At 35.1% G+C, this 12,559-nt stretch overlaps 1 protein-coding gene across 1 annotated transcript in view; it reads right to left on the bottom strand.

Annotated features, from left to right (window-relative positions):
- The window catches only part of LOC140158307 (protein FAM219A-like), a 280,263-nt gene that overhangs the window by 107,432 nt on the left and 160,272 nt on the right, over positions 1-12,559 (bottom strand). The window contains exon 4 of the mRNA XM_072181410.1: positions 2,285-2,330. Coding sequence (XP_072037511.1) covers positions 2,285-2,330 — 46 coding nt within the window. The remainder of the gene's footprint in view (positions 1-2,284; positions 2,331-12,559) is intronic.

Below are 12,559 nucleotides of genomic sequence, written 5' to 3'. Positions count from 1 at the left end.
GTTTTAACGCACCTGTGAAAGTCACCAAAGCCCTGTATCTAGCCCTGATCAGGAGTGATCTTGAGTTTGGTAGCTGCCTCTGGAGTGGTACCTCCAGACACAATGTTGAGTGCCTGGAAGGTGTCCAGAGGCGAGCTACCAAATTCATTATGCACTATCCTGATCTGGACTATCGGGAGCGCTTGTGCCAATTGAACTTGCTCCCTCTTACAATGGGTAGGGAACAGCTTGACCTTTCATTGTTTTTTAAGTGTATTACAGGTGTGTATGACCTGGACATTGACAAATATGTCAAATTTTGCAACTCTGGGTCTGGACAAGGGCATCCCACCACTAGATCATCTACTGCTCCTCTTCTTCTTAAGGTTCCTTTTTGTAGGACTGAGGCATTCAAGTCATCTTTTTTCAACCGCATTGTATCTTTGTGGAATCGGCTTCCTCCTAGTACTAGGTCTTCTTTATCTTTTTCTATTTTTAAAACTAATGCGGTTCTTTTTAAACTCAAAATTTGATTCAAATTTGAAGCCAACAATGCGTGCCGCGTGGTTTTCTTCATGTAGCTGCACTATGTGCAGGTCTATAAGGGGAGGGACTGGGCATGGGCGGCTTATTTTTGGTCTTGAGGTGGGATGGTCTTAGAGGTGATACGCACCTGTTAGTCCCATTCTCTGCACTGGTATTAATTAAGTATTTTAAACATGTATATTATTGTAATCTTTTCAGAATGTATTTTGCTATTTTATATTTAACTGTTATTATGATATTGTGCAATCTCCAGTGTATAGAGTCTAATAAATAAATAAATAAAAATAAAATAAATGTATAATTGAGTCCCCAATTTTATGTACTCATGGTTCTATGCCCTGTAACATATTCCCAATGCCCTATACTCTTATTCTAAAATCAATTGAAATCTACTATTGGCTTCATACCTTGATATATTACCAGTATCGAGAAACATGGCCACCAACATGAGGGCTTACATATCTACTGCTCAGAGGTGGGTAAGTGCAATAGCTGCCATGTGTACCTGCTATGTGTAGATAAGTACAATATACTGGTGCAAATTGCTCAATGTTAACAGGGCAGCTATTGCACGTACCCGTTTCTAGCACTGAGCAGTCGATATCACCAGTACCCATAAACATGGCCGCCAACATGAGGGCTTGCATATCTAGGCTCAAGTACCCATATCATTACATACTACATTGTATTCTAATATCATACATCCATCATTATGGACAGGTGGGCCACTTATTGCACATATATCACAAGAACATTTCAATATTTGTAACAGTTCTCCTTCAAAATGTAATCAATATCAGAAACAAACTTTACCTATAAAAATTTCTCTACTGTCGCATCATGATGAATTATCCTGCGTGAATAAATGGGCTATTCCAGTTGAAATCCATACACCCCCTATGAAAGACATGATATAATCTTCCACACAGGGAGTGTGAATTTCAAATGAGGTTACCTGAATGGATGATTCCATTTGAAATCTACACTCACTGTGTGGGAGATTACAGTCATGTCTTCCACAGGGGGTATACAGATTTCAACTGGAATAGCCCAATAGCTTACAGGTGAACAGGGCTGCCACAGGGTGCCTTACCTATCTGCACACTTAGGCTACTTTTAAGCCCATGGGCACAACTAACAGTGCCCCTGATTCGTTAATTACATGAAATGATCATCTGAGTAACCAATTAAAATAGATCTTTTAGATCTTTCAGCAATTTTAAGATTAATCCCCTTCAGCCTTCTTGAATATTTTGATCAGCCCAATTGGGCAATTTCTTCAATTGGATTCAGTAAAAATACCCAAATATGAGGATTTTGGGTGCCTTTTCCTTTGACAGGATATGGCTGCTTGAATGTATGCATGCCGCCAGACATCGCCATAATGAGATGCTCAACTTAACTTTGATTTCAAAACTGTGGCAACCTTCATAATATCAAGTACTTTGTGGGATGCGTGTTTGCGTGCTGCTAGGCCACAACATCTTACACTTTATTGATATATTGATAGATAGCGTGTCTTGAAACAAACTGTACCTATCACCACACTATACAGCTGAAAATTTTTGCGCATGTGAAATTTTCACAATATTTAAAAAAAAATTTATATTTTTTAGCGGTCTACAAATCACTTCAACTCGAATCTGGCTCCTAACTAAATAGACAAAACTTATTTTTGTGGTTATTAATTTTTGCGTTCATAGTATTTGTTAGTATGAAAATAAGGTAACTGCGAAATGTACTGAGATGATCAACTTACCTGTGACGGAGCGGATGACAGTGCTATTACATCAAATTCGTCCTCGCTGGAAAAGAGAGAAAAAGAGGAGAGAAAAATGTTACTATCCAAATATGACATATATAAAACAAGACATTAAATTTATCCATACTAAAGAAAAAACAAAAACAAAAAACCACTGTTACTATCGAACTAACATGTATAAAACCAAGATGACAAGTCTCTGGGTATTCTTTATGGGATTATAGATGATAACATTATGTTACCATGTGTGAAGAAGTTAGGAAATGTGTCAATATGGCTGAAGGAAGTATCAATTTATTGTATAATAATAATTTGTGAAGTTTCTTCTGACACTGATTTTTTAAAATCAATGTCAGAAGATAATTAAAATCAGTGTCATTATGGGGACAAGATGTACAATTTGACATCTCTCAAATAATACAGTAAAAAGTTGATAGTTAGCATATGTGCTTACTATTGAGCACTTTTAAAAACATGAAAGTACAAGTGTACCAAATTCCGGTGCTTTACCAACTGAGCTATTGGGGTTGAGACACACATTTGCAGGTTTACTTGTTCGTATATAACCATGTGTATCGATGATTTGCTCAAAACCATTTACGACAGCATTCAAGCTTTGACTTACATTTTGTGGACAGAATGGTGAAAACATAAAGTGAAAGATATCCTACTTAAAGGAACATTTTCTAGGGTGAAATTTTGTGTAGAAACTGAATCTGACATAAAAAATGCATAATTATCAACTTGAAAATTTTCCCCATAGCACTGTACAGGTATATTTCTGCCCAAATCCTCAAATATCATGAAAATTTGCTCTAAAAAATAAGTCCTTCAAAATGGGATACTTAGGGCTAAATAAACATAAACTTGCTCTAGAGGTATTGGCAAGAGCAAGTTTGTGTTTGTTTAATATAAACCTCCAGTTTTGAAGGACTTATTTTTTTTAGAGAATCCATTAATTTTTTCACGCCCTCAAAATTCTTAGGGGTGGGGGTAGCATATTGCAAGTTATTTTATTTTCTGTAAATGAAGCTTACTTATTTATTATATTACCATTTAGCTATTGATTAATACTCAGCAAAAAGACACTTAAAGCATCCTTATAGCTCATACGAATGAGGAGATATGGCCTTTTCAAATAGAAAATGAGGCGAATATCGTACTTTTTTCCAAATCAATTGTCACCCGAACACTCAAGTTTCTACTGCTGCTACGGAAATAAAGAAAGATGTTGATCCCATTCAATGCTTTTAATATCACAATTGTACCCTTGTTACACAATTAGTATAGAAAATTAGGCTCTATTTAATAGTGTCAAAATTGGACATAAAATTGAATTTTTCTTGAAATCTATAAAAGATAGGGAGTTTTAAGTGCCACAATCTAAAACTACATGATATTTTACCCTTGGAAACATATAAACAATCAAGAATTTTTATTGTTTTCACCCCTAAATAATTTTTTCACACTTTTGTCCACCAAACGTAAGTCAAAGCTTGAACACTGTCTTACACTTTTATGGAAGGGGAATTTCATGTTTGTATTTTTTTAAAGCGCTTGATAGTAAGCACATATGCTAACTATCAAGTTTTTACGGTATATGATAACATTATGTTACCATATGATACAGTATGTATATATGAAGAAAGATAGGAAATATGTCAATATTTTTGAAGGCATGCTGGTTAATTCACAAATTTTCCTTAAAAATTATTGTCAGAAAAAAACTATTTTAAGCAGCATATTATAACTATTAAGATGAAATTGCATGAGATGAATTCCGAGTATGATGTTTCATGTCGTGGGTAGAGTACAAGACCGTGGTAATAGCTGCTGTTTGCAATATTTCAATAAATGTACTTACTTTTAATCAATAACAAATATTGAACCCAAACTATGTGTAAAAGTGATATCTTGGGTTAGCTTTGTGGCCATCAGCAAAGTAGTACAGAATATCAAATATTTATAATGATGAAATTGTGCTACAAACAATAGGGGTTTTACGTAAGGCAGCTATTACATCCTATTCCACTATCGATGATCTTGCACTCTGCCCACACAGTTAGTTGGTACGGCTAGTGCAATTTATTCTTCTAAATCACAGTGTACATCCCTATTCAGTAGCTATACTACACAAATGTAAGAATTGTGCAAAACTGGTGTTTGACGTCATACCGAACAGAACACATTTGAAAATAAAATTCATGAAGACAATGAGGAAATAAGGTCATCCAGTGCACCATATCTTCTCACTTTTCTCCTCAAAGCCTACATCCACCCCCTCATGAATACTCATATTTCACCCCATAGCCACACCATTATTTGGAAACGCAAGTAAATACACTTGAAACTTGGATATAATTTACAAGGTGTTTTTTTTTGTCCTACAGGAAATATCATCTGTACACAGGATTGCCAAAAATTTTTCAAATAATCGAAAAGTCACCCAATTTTTTCTCTTAACCATTGGTGTCTATGAGACAGGAAACTAGCGGAAGTTGCGGGAACCAATGTTGAAAAGGTGCCCAATTTTTTTCTTAACCATTGGTTTCTATGGGACAGAAAAATGTCAAAAGTCACAGGAAAATCTTCAAAAATCACCCAATTGGGCTACCAAATCTTGGGTTTGGCAACCCTGTCTGTACATACAAGAAGATGTGATTATTAGTCAGAAGTGAAACAGACACCATAATGGAGGAATGATTGAACCTGATTAGCAATTTTTGTATGTAACTTTTCACATTTTCAATTTGACTGGGGTACAATTGTAGAGATTTTCATACATTTCTCAGTCTAAACCTTATGTAAGCAGTCAATCCTTGCAGAGTTGTGTTGAATTTCCAAAATGATGACCTTTTTCACCAACAAAATTTGCTTACATGCAAAAAGTAGATTAACCCTATACTACAATCCAGGAAAAAAAGGTTGGCACACTTTGCCTGTCTTTTGGTATATCTCTTCCCCCGCTCCCCCAATTCAATGTTGCTCCAAGCCATGTTGTCAACAGGTCCGTGAGAACCTCCAACATTGAAAGATGGGGAGTGGGGAAGGGTGATATATAGGGGGGAGTCTGTACTTCACATATATTGCATGCATGTTTCACTCGCCTCTCCAATTTTGATAGGGCACACATTTCCATTGTTTAGTGCAAGTGTGCCAACTATTTTTTCCTGGATTGTAGTATATGGTGCTTTTGTGCTATTTTGAACAGTTTAACAAGAAAAAGTGGTTCCCTTGTTAATTTTTAACACTTTCAGATTTTCCTGTTTAGGATCGTGCATCTCATCTCCCTCCCCCACACACCCTCTGGCTACCAGCCTGTAGGTAGAAACATACAGTCAATGGCTTCAGTGCAGTGATATATTGCCACAAATGATGCTTTAATGTGTGTAATACATGTATTGACGCAATCTTACAAGAGGACTGTGATGTCATATGAGAAGCACATGATAAGCGTGGGCTATAGTCGTCTTGAAAAAAGCAATTTGACATTTATGAATTCAAGATCATTTTTGTTTGGCAACAAATCCTTTTATCTACAAAAGCTTGTATCTAAATTTTATCATTTTGCCAACTTTGCCAAATTTTGCCACAAAAATCACTCCAATTTGCAAATATTTTCGAAACAAGTTGCTCTACTGACTGACTAATCATTATAACAGAACAAGCTACTGATGTTGGTGGTACTGATGAAATAGCTATCTTCTAACTTATTATGAAGGTATTGATGAAATATCTATCTACTGCTGATATTACCACTGATGAAGTAACTAATTTCTATTGATTATGGAAGCATAGTTGAAGTAGCTATCTACTGCTGATATTGCAATTGATGAAGTAACTATCTTCTATTGATTATGGAGGTACTGATGGAAGTAGCTACCTACTGTTGATATTGCCATTGATGAAGTAACTATCTTCTATTGATTATGGAAGCATAGTTCAAGTAGCTACCTACTGTTGATATTGCCATTGATGAAGTAACTATCTTCTATTGATTATGGAAGCATAGTTCAAGTAGCTATCTACTGCTGATATTGCAATTGATGAAGTAACTATCTTCTATTGATTATGGAGGTACTGATGGTAGTAGCTACCTACTGTTGATATTGCCATTGATGAAGTAACTATCTTCTATTGATCATGGAAGCATAGTTGAAGTAGCTATCTACTGCTGATATTGCCATTGATGATATTAGTATTGATAAAGTAACTATCTTCTATTGCATTGTTCTATTGATGAAGTAGCTATCTACTGCTGAGATTAGTATTAATGAAGTGTTTATTATGGAATTGGTGAAGTATCTATCTACAGTAAATATTGGCATTCATGACTTTATTGTCGTTTGCTGATCATTGCTGAAGTGGCTATCAACTGCTGATATTGGTATTGATGAAGGAGCTATCAATTGCTGATATTAGCATTGATGAAGTAACTATCTGCTGCTGAGGTAATATTGCCTTGAAGAAATGACTATCTACTGCTGATAATGGTATTGATGAAGTATACCTATCTGCTGCTTATATTGGTAGTGATGAAGTAGTGAAACGGAGAGCCAAAATGCGATTTCAGATTTTTGGCCTGTTTTTAAGCTTACCTCCCGTGTGTTGTCAATGGCCGAATTCAGCTCTTGTCAAATTCATATTTAGAGAAAAGTCACGATGCTCACGTGTTCGTGGTAGTTTTTGATTGTGATTATGCATTTAAAAATGATTGCATGGCTCTGCACAAGGTATATTTTTGTAAATATTTGGATTTGTTTACCTGTCGATCGTCAGTTTTTGCCGTGGGTTGAAAATACGGCAGAGAAATTTGTCATGTCGTACGTGCGAATTTGGCTTCAAAATTTCACTATTTCCGCTATTTTAGCTTATATTGTACAGAGATCTTATAATATTGTGTAAATAATTTTGTCAGGAACAAAATAAGGTATTACATACCGTCTGAGAGTACATATTCAGGACAAAATTCAGGTTTTTCTTGCGTGTTTACAGCCAATTTTGGATTTGACATTTTGAAACTTCCAGGCCATCAATCGTCTGCTGTGCGTAAACAAGTTTTCCTAAATATTGTCAATTTCCTTAAAAACGACTTTTGTTGATCAAACTTTGGATTATTTAAGATGTAATTGTTTAAGGATGTAGAATTTTAAGATAATTTTGAGTATTTTCACGTTTTACATGGTCAAAAGGGGTCATCAGTTTGATTCGATTTAAAAACACTAGCAGTTCTAGTTATTAAATTTCGTCATGTTCAAAATCTTTTGAAATTGAGCGCCTGACGCGGAGTGACTGCGCGATATCCATAGTATGTAGACTTACGCTTTGAGCATAGCCGCCAAAGGTTCCATGAACGCGCGTTCAGGAGAGTATATAAAGGCCGTGCACGGCGAATTAATCAGATTGCTTGGTGGACAATAGTCCACCCACGAACCCTGAAAGGGAAACCACAGGAATAAGCACTGCCAACCAAAGCAAATCACGCCTACTCTGGAGCTCAGATTGAGCTAGGGGCAGCTTAGCTACCACAATAGTGGCGACACCAGGGTGTTATGCACTCCGGTGATTTGGCCCAGCGCCTATGCATAATTTGGGCAAGTGACTTGCCGCACGCATGCACAAATCCAATGGAAAATTATGCACTGTATTTATGTGCATTCATTGTTGCATGGCAAGCTCGTATTTGGTGTACAGGCATGGATACTCTGTAGTAGGCCTACTAGGCCTTGGCCTAGCCTACGACTATGTCATGTGATGAGAGATTCTGTTGATTAAATTGTATTTTTTATGCTTCTTGATTATTCAAGCAGATAGTATATTCGACAGCATTTATTGGTAATTTATTTGGATTTAAAAGAGAGAAATAAGGAAATATCGTCATGATCATCAACAGAGATTGTGTATTTACCAATGTTCTACTTGTATTTATGAATTGTGATGTGATAAGACAAATATGAAAGCAAAATAACAATACAAGATATAACAAAAGAAGCAAATATAAAACAGAATTGTCAAGTCTCATTTTTTTTTTACCTGTTACTTCTCCTTTCATGCATCACTGATTCAACATGTCTTGGGGAGAATTCTAGTCTTTGATACTACGCTACCACTTGTATGTTTAGAAGGCTAGTCTTCTCCACCAGTCGTTTATAAAAGTATTAGAGGCAAGCTCGGTCCCGTTACAGTAGCTTTCAACTGCTGATATGGCATTAATGAAGTATCTAAGTGATTTTTGTGTTGATTATGAATTACCATTAATCAATTACTATTTACTGCTGCTTATTTAAGAGTTGATGAACAACCCAGCATGCTGACTTAACTATTTCTCATCTTATACTGCTAATAATTATGGTCTTAATTTGTATATTTAATATCGCCTCGTGTTGAGTAGCTACGTTCTACTGAGAGCAAGGTAATGAGAATAACTATTTACCACCAAAAATAACTGTTTAAAAACGACCTGTTTGATATTTGTACTGCTAATTATGCTTTGGGTTAAATGACAAAAGTATTAATGAAGCAGTTACTTAGAACTTAAGCTCCTAATATTTATAAGAACTTAGTTTAGCAAATGTCCCATTTTGCAAGTAACCATAAGCACTCCGCAAAGAAGGCCATAAGCACTCGGTAAAGAACAAAGTATAAGTTGTCCCAGATATATCAATTGCTTTAAAAAGAAGCTGAAAGAACCTTTAATTGGTATAAGATTAGAACAACCAGTTTGCTCTTAAGCTTAATGTCTTGTAAACTCATTATTGAGTGATACATAATTTATAGCATGGGTATAACATTAATCTCCTAAATGGATGGTGCTCTCCAGCACGGAACTCATATGTGATGCCATAAAAATGAGATGTGTGTCGCTAGCATTAATTTCCGAGATAGGCCTATAGCTACATGGAATTTTGAATTTCTGTTGTATTTGATTTTTTTTTAGAAACATGAAAATCAATGTATCTGAGGAACATTGAGTCTAATTTTAATTTTGATGGGATTTATAAGCATACTGTAAGCTGTACTATGGGCAAATATAAATTAGATGTAAAATTGGAAGTTAAATTTCCTTAATGCCCTGCGTGCTGGGTATAGGCTTCAAAAAGTCCATGTTTTAAGATATTTTTTTCAAAATACCATTATTTCATATTCAGAAATATGTTGGAATCATCGATATTATTACAAAACTATTTAATTCCATCTGTAAGCTTTATGGAAAGTTACTTTTTCTGTTTCAATCATTAATTTCATTCCAGGTATATTAGTGCCTTACAATTTATAATTTGTCATGACCATATTTGAAATCAGCATGAAAAATGCATTAAAATGATGAGTACAAACAACCTTATCGGTTTAGTGGTTGATATTTTGAGAAAATACTCAAAACTTGAGACTTTTTATGTTGAAGCCTATAACCAACATGCAGAGCATTAACAGACCCCATTTCTTATCAATGGTTTAGTTTGAAAATTGTTTTTTTTCTCCAAGTTTACAGATACTTTTTTGGCCCAGTATATAAAACTAACCACACACCAAATTCAATATTTTTCTTTGACTTTCCTGCCATTATTTCATTTTTTATAAAAGCCAACTTTGATGGTGTCCCTTTATAAGTTTTAATTAAATAAAAGTTCACATCAACCTGCAGCAGATAAAATCATTTTCCTCTTGTGTCAAAATTTCAAAATTGCAATTTCCGACTTTCTTCTTATTTAGATTATTGGGTCGCATATACCGGATTCAACAGAAAACATAACTGCTCCAGGCAGTCGTCTTTGCATCATGGCAACTACTTAACTTAACCCTCTAGAATAAGTCCATCAGTTTATCAAATTTTACCAAATTTACAAAATCCTATAAAAATTAAAGACTTTTGTGCCAAAATTTGAAATCTCTGAGCAAAATGCATTCAGATGAGTATAAACATGCCTAGTATTAGTTCAGTGGTTCTTGAAATGAATCTTGATAGTTTGGAATGTATCTGGTAGATTTTAGGACTTTATTACTGAAAAGATACCAAGGGCAAAGTGTTAATAATAGTATCTTTTTGTTTTAATGTACATCCTATCGATGGTCAACAGGGACATTACCAAAAATATGGGTCGTACTATGACCTACATTACGATGTAAAATTGTCAAACAGATTTATAAATTTTGTTAAGAGAATGCAAAAATGTTGTAAATGCATTTTTATTTCTTTATCACGTACAGCCTTCTTGCAAACTCAGAATGATCTCACTTGGTAAACGGAGTCATCAACACTGTAACCAAGTTATGATTGATAAATTGATGATAACTACATTTTGAAAAACAGTCACAAGCTCCTTGACCAGATGATATATTTATATTTATGACTAACAAGTGATTTCATGAGTGCTTAATGAATAAAATAACATTTATAAGTATTTTACAGTGATGATGACCCAGTTTCATTTCATGAGTGCTTAATAAATAAATACATTTGCAAGTATTTTACAGTGATGATGACCCAGTTTGGTTAAGTAATTTTCTTAATAATCTACTGTAATGTTGTGAGAAATAAGGCCAATGAAAGTCAATTCCTAGTTTCCTGTTACACAATTTTTCATGACTGTGTAGGTGACCATTTCATTTTTCATTATTTCATACCATTTCATTATTGCATCTGTTACAGGTGTAAACCAATAACTACCCATGTATACATGTGATAAATCACAGTTTGTAGTTTACAGATGTAGTTTACAACCACATGAAGGTGATTGTACAACTATTATCAAAAGTTTCACAATATTTTTTACGGGATGAGATCAGAGCAAAAAGGAATTGCAGAAAATTATGGCACTTACAAGGCAAAAAGCAACATTTCTTGGCATTGTTGACATGGTGCCTTCAGAAAAGAAGTTTCCTATTACAAAGACTTAACTTTTGAGATGGTTTGTATGTTTGAAGGTGCAAAATTAACCATAAGACGCGCTGTTTTACGGCTGCATTGAGAAACTCAATCATCACGACACTGTGGTGCTGGGACCACGGTGACACGCGATGATAATAAAATATTTAAAAAGATATTGAATTGCATCTGTGTATTTTGTAAACACTGTACAATACACAGTTTTGTTGTATCGCTCAAAAACCTGATATAAATAATAATAGCTTTTATCTCTTGATCTCTTTTGGGATTAAAATTGATCATCTGCCTTTATCTACCTCAATGGCACAGCTATTATAATGCTTGGCTACAAACATATGTGATGTGATCAAGCAAAATCAGTTGGAACTCGAAATATTGATTTTGAGATACAGCCAAATAAAGGAAATATTTCCTATTGTTTCCTGTTGTTTTGGAAACTCTTTAATCGCTCATATCTTTGAAACTGGTTGTTCATTTTCAATGGGGTTTTCTGCAAAATCCTGCTTTGAAAATGCTTTTTGCTATCATGTAAGAAACTGAAAATTTAATATTTCCTAGTTCCGACTGATTTTGCTTGATCGCATCACATATAGGTCATGGGTTTGGCACATATCACAGCCACTTTTGAATTATTCCTATTTCCTGTTGTTTGTCCTTTTTTGGGTTTGAAAACTACAAATACAAGATATTTACTACAAATTCTTTCGGTTAAGCACAGAAAAATACATCGCAAACAGGTGCAAGTGGGTGTGCGGTAGGCACGGCACGTACACATTGAAATGGAACTTGACAAGAGCTGTTCATAATAGTGACAGCTTAATTGGGCAAGACATAACTATCTGTAAATTCATGTTATCAATTCAAGGAGTGGTGTAGAATAGTGTGTAAAAGGTTCAGTCTAGGTGTGTTCAGATGTCTATGGGTTGCTATCAATTCAAGGAGTGGTGTAGAATAGTGTGTAAAAGGTTCAGTCTAGGTGTGTTCAGATGTCTATGGGTTGCTATCAATTCAAGGAGTGGTGTAGAATAGTGTGTAAAAGGTTCATTCTAGGTGTGTTCAGATGTCTATGGGTTGCTATCAATTCAAGGAGTGGTGTAGAATAGTGTGTGAAAGGTTCAGTCTAGGTGTGTTCAGATGTCTATGGGTTGCTATCAATTCAAGGAGTGGTGTAGAATAGTGTGTAAAAGGTTCATTCTAGGTGTGTTCAGATGTCTATGGGTTGCTATCAATTCAAGGAGTGGTGTAGAATAGTGTGTAAAAGGTTCAGTCTAGGTGTGTTCAGATGTCTATGGGTTGCTATCAATTCAAGGAGTGGTGTAGAATAGTGTGTAAAAAGGTTCATTGGGCTGTTCCAGTTGAAATCCACACTACCCCTGTGGAAAATTTTG

This window comes from Amphiura filiformis, chromosome 8 (assembly GCF_039555335.1).
Source record: "Amphiura filiformis chromosome 8, Afil_fr2py, whole genome shotgun sequence".
Taxonomy (NCBI): Eukaryota; Metazoa; Echinodermata; class Ophiuroidea; order Amphilepidida; family Amphiuridae; genus Amphiura; species Amphiura filiformis.
This window is presented reverse-complemented; position numbering and strand designations above follow the sequence as displayed.